General features: G+C 43.0%; 1 protein-coding gene across 1 annotated transcript; it reads right to left on the bottom strand.

Annotated features, from left to right (window-relative positions):
- Window positions 1–2,451: 2,451 nt before the first annotated feature.
- Window positions 2,452–4,419, bottom strand: ascl1b (achaete-scute family bHLH transcription factor 1b). The gene is made up of 2 exons (XM_039740108.1): window positions 3,572–4,419; window positions 2,452–3,382 (listed from the first exon to the last, which is right to left on the bottom strand). The coding sequence occupies exon 1, from the start codon at window positions 4,195–4,197 to the stop codon at window positions 3,601–3,603; it is 597 nt and encodes a 198-aa protein (XP_039596042.1). The 5' UTR covers window positions 4,198–4,419; the 3' UTR covers window positions 2,452–3,382; window positions 3,572–3,600.
- Window positions 4,420–4,850: the final 431 nt, after the last annotated feature.

Genomic DNA, 4,850 nt, shown 5'->3' with positions numbered 1-4,850 from the left:
TATATTGAAGATCTGCATTGTTTTGATATTTAATTGAATAAAGTTTTTAAAAAAATCTACTGTCTCTAATATAGTGCATTTCATAACGACCTATCTAGTATGGAGTCTTCCATATCTAATGATTTCTTAAAGTGTAATTAAAGATGTTTGTAAATGGGGGAGATAAAACACATAGCAGTACTGAGTAAAATACAGAATCACAGTTTAGCACATTCCACAGAATACAAGGCTAATTCAGATGTACCAGTCAGGCTGAGGCATCCGGTTTTAGGAAGCAGGAAGAAAGGAAAATACTGTGTGGGTACAGAGAGAACATGTGAACTTCACACAGCCAGTCTAGAAGAGAAGCATCAGACTTACAGCTCTAGAGATGTTGAGCACTAACACTGACATGTGTGCCATAATACCACCACAACGTTTGCTTATAAAGTCTGATGCAGTATGCCTCACTTACTGTATGTATGGATCATATATACAGTATATTAACTATATATATTTTATATACTGTATACATACACAGTGTACTGTACATCAATAGATAGATGTGAAAGGCACTACATAATAGATAGATAGATAGATAGATAGATAGATAGATAGATAGATAGATAGATGTGAAAGGCACTATATAATAGATAGATAGATAGATAGATAGATAGATAGATAGATAGATAGATAGATAGATGTGAAAGGCACTATATAATAGATAGATAGATAGATAGATAGATAGATAGATAGATAGATAGATAGATAGATAGATAGATAGATAGATAGATGAAAGGCACTATATAATAGATAGATAGATAGATAGATAGATAGATAGATAGATAGATAGATAGATAGATGTGAAAGGCACTATATAATAGATAGATAGATAGATAGATAGATAGATAGATAGATAGATAGATAGATGTGAAAGGCACTAGATAGATAGATAGATAGATAGATAGATAGATAGATAGATAGGCACTATATGATAGATAGATAGATAGATAGATAGATAGATAGATAGATAGATAGATAGATGTGAAAGGCACTATATAATAGATAGACAGATAGATAGATAGATAGATAGATAGATAGATAGATAGATAGATAGATGTGAAAGGCACTATATAATAGATAGATAGATAGATAGATAGATGTGAAAGGCACTATATAATAGATAGATAGATGTGAAAGGCACTATATAATAGATAGATAGATAGATAGATAGATAGATAGATAGATAGATAGATAGATAGATAGATAGATGTGAAAGGCACTATATAATAGATAGATAGATGGATCTATCTTCCTGACTGGCTTATCCAGAGCAGGTGGAGCCAATCCCAGCAATCATCAGACATCAGGCAGGAGGAAGCACCTGGAGTGGGGACACCAAATCACACACACACACACACACACACACACACACACACACACTGACTCACAGAAGGGGTGCACAACAGTACAAGGGTTAGCCTCCACTGCTTCATGGATTGCACACTCCTAATTGTCTGTGTGGAGTTTTCAAGTTCCTCCCCATGCCTGCCAGTGTTTTCCTCCTGCTGTTCTCCTTATTTTTCTCCCACTTCCCCAAGAGTAAGTTAACTGGAGACTCTGAATACAGAAGAAGGCCCTGTGATGTGACTGGCACCCCACCCAAGGGTTGGCTCCAGTGTTTTTGGCCAATGTTGCCAGGATGGGCAAAGTTGAAATGGAATAAAGAGATCTGAGAAGGTTACATATATTGTATGCAGTGTACTTTCCAAACTAATCAGAGATGCACATGGACTACTCTGCCTCTACATAAGACACTGTATGTACACAGTGGGGTGTAGCGGTTGAGGCTTTGGACTTCAAGCCCTGAGGTTGTTTGATCAAATGCCACTACTGACACTGTGTGACCGTGAGCAAGTCACTGCACCTGCTTGTGCACCAATTGGAAAAAACAAAACCAATGGAAAAACCCATCTCAAATGTTTTATGTCACCCTAGATAAATTCATTGGCCACACAAAAATATACAGAAGCATAAATCAAGTGAGAGTTTATGCAAAGTGCAGTGCAGAGTAGATTTGTGACAGAGCACAGGCAGCACCGCTCAGCGGTGTTCTTGCAAAGCAGAAGCAGAGATTGCACGTTAAGTTTTTACTGAGCTGAGTTTTCATGCCTTGGCACAGGCGACAGAGCCTAGCGGTTAAGGAGTTGGACTTCACACCCCAAGGCTGTGGGTTCAGATTCTACTATTAAAACACTGTGTGACCAGGAGCAAGTCACTTCACTTGATTAACTAACAGGAAATGTAACCAAAGTTGTAAGACACCTTGGATAAAAGCATCACAATATTCCTATTCTCACAAGGCTCACATTCTGAGTAGGATATAGAAATTTGCTTCAATTGCACCACCTAACTTGTTTGTTGGCATCAGGTAAACAAGTGAGCAAATAAATGACATATGAAATTGACAAGTATAAATAGAAAATCTTTATTTATAAAGGCTATTTTTACATAAAATATGATATCTCTTTTTTAAAAAAATTGCATATGTACATTTTAGTAGAAACAACAGGGAAAACAAGTGCATACATAAAATGCCTTCCATACATTATAATTAAAAAAAATCCCTTCAATCACACGTAAGGAGTGTTAACAGCATTAACCAGTAAACCAGAACACACCACGTACAATACAGAGATGTCCATACATTAGGAACAATACAATAGAACAATCTACCGGTTCATATTATCGTTCTCTAAAATAGTGAAAGTGGCAGTGTTAATAGTTGTAAATAACTATTTATTTCCCTTTATGTACAAAAATAAGTCTTCAGTTATGCGGACGCCATGGGAACACATTGAAACTCGTACATGAATCCAAATGGGCCGCCGCGTCTTTTCATATAGGAAGCATCAGGTTGCAGCGTTATCGCCAACAAAGGCCCGGGGGCCCGACCGAAAAAAAAACAAAAAAAAACGGCTTGCCCAGCGAGCTTAACCCCCTCACGGCCGCGTGCAGCTCGCTCCACGGGCTCGCCTCTACGCCATGCCTGCCCCGTGCTCAGTGATGGGCACCGAGCACATTTATGTCGCATCTCCACGACTCCCGTAATAGCATATAATAATTGCACTTAGTTGTGTGTATGTGTTTCATTGTTGTTCTTATTACTAATCATCTTGTTAATGGCGTATTCGTTGACTTTTTAAGTCCACGGGCTTTCTTTGTGTTCCTGGAAGCATCTTCGATAGGTTCTTGGCAATCTGTCTCAGTCCTGTTCAGGAGGTTGGCAGTGAAATGACTTCAACTGGCAGTTCAAGCCTCTTTTTTTAAACTCCTGTAACATGGCAACAGTGACTCAAGAGGTACTCAGGTTGATTTCGTTTCCAATCACAACATTCAACATCTGTAAAACAACACAAAAAAAAAGAGAAGACCAGGCAAGAAATTAGTATCCGATGGAGAGATCGAGGGTGGCCTTTTATATAACAAAACATTCTCAACCCCGTTTAAAATCCAATTTCGGATCGCGCAAGAAGAAACGAAACGTTGCGGGTTTTGAAAAGCTTTGCGTAAAATCCGTTGCGCAACTCACCTTTTCATGTTCCTTTTTTTATTAATATTTCAGTATCTGTCGAACCAAGTCGTGAAATCTAGAAGTTCCTGCTCTTCCGAACTCAGGTGCTCGTAGCTGCCCTCGTCCGACGAGTAGGTCGAGTGCGGAGAACCGGGGTCCGCCGAACAGCTCGTAGACAGAGTGGGTGAAGGCACCCCGCACTGGAAAGCCGCCGACACGGCATCGTGCTCGTCCAGGAGCTGCTGCAGCGCCCTAATATATTCCACAGCCGAGCGCAGCGTCTCCACTTTGCTCATTTTCTTGTTGGCAGCCCCATTGGGGACATGCTGGCGCAGAGTCTGGAAGCCCATGTTGACAAGCTTGACGCGATTCCTCTCCCTCTCGTTGCGCCGGGCCACCGCCGCCGGCTGCTGCTGCGGGATAGTATATCCGAGTCCGTTAAACGTCAGCCTCCTCTTACACCGAAGCAACTCTGGCGAGCTGGAGCGCTGTCTCTTCAGCACTTTACTTTTGTTGGAGTTGCCGGAGGAGGGGGCGTCGCACTCCTGCACCGAAGCCTGCCCCGACACCAGGTTACTTCGGTTTTCAAGTCCGAAAGCGAATGCACCTTGCATGATGTGCGCCGCTGCAATCGCGCCGTCCATCCCTGGCAGCCAAAACAAGGTGAGAGGATCGCTGAGCGGAAAAGAGACACACGCGCAGTGACACGCAGAGAGAAAGAGAGTGCGACGGAGTGAGCTGTTGACAGACTGTGTGTGGCTCTCGTGGCGCTCGCGTGGGGCGTGTGGCTGGAGTGCACAAAGCCTTGGAATCTTAACTTGGGAGCACCTACCCCAGTAGCCGATCTGAAGCAAACTTTGGCAGCACTCCTCTTTTTCAACACGAGCCCTCTTCCCCACCCCCTGGCCGAGCTGCACGCTCCGCGCGAAGCCCCGCCCCCGCGCTCGCTTTCTTGCTCGCTGGCTTTCGCGAGCCAGGCGCGTGGCTTTGGGAGCTCAATAAACAATCCGGCCCTTTCAGGCGTTCCGGGAGCACGCGCTCCGCTCATTTACATTCCAATATAGCAGGCCGGGCCGCCATTGGCTGATTCAAACGGCCGGCGAGAAGCGAGGAGAAAAAGTGAATGGCGTGTTTCTTTGAAATGTCTTGAGGTCTGACAATGTACCCCTGGCAAGGCTTCAAGCTCTCACAGTTTCTTTTTCTTCTTCCAAAATGCCAAAGACTTGATGTTAGGTTTCCAGGTTACTGCTACGGATGACTTGCAAGCGTGGCTCTTGTACTGTAAGATCATAAACAT

The sequence above is a fragment of the Polypterus senegalus genome, chromosome 1, assembly GCF_016835505.1.
Source record: "Polypterus senegalus isolate Bchr_013 chromosome 1, ASM1683550v1, whole genome shotgun sequence".
Taxonomy (NCBI): Eukaryota; Metazoa; Chordata; class Cladistia; order Polypteriformes; family Polypteridae; genus Polypterus; species Polypterus senegalus.
Note: the sequence above shows the minus strand (reverse complement) of the source record. Positions and strands in the feature narration are given on the sequence as shown.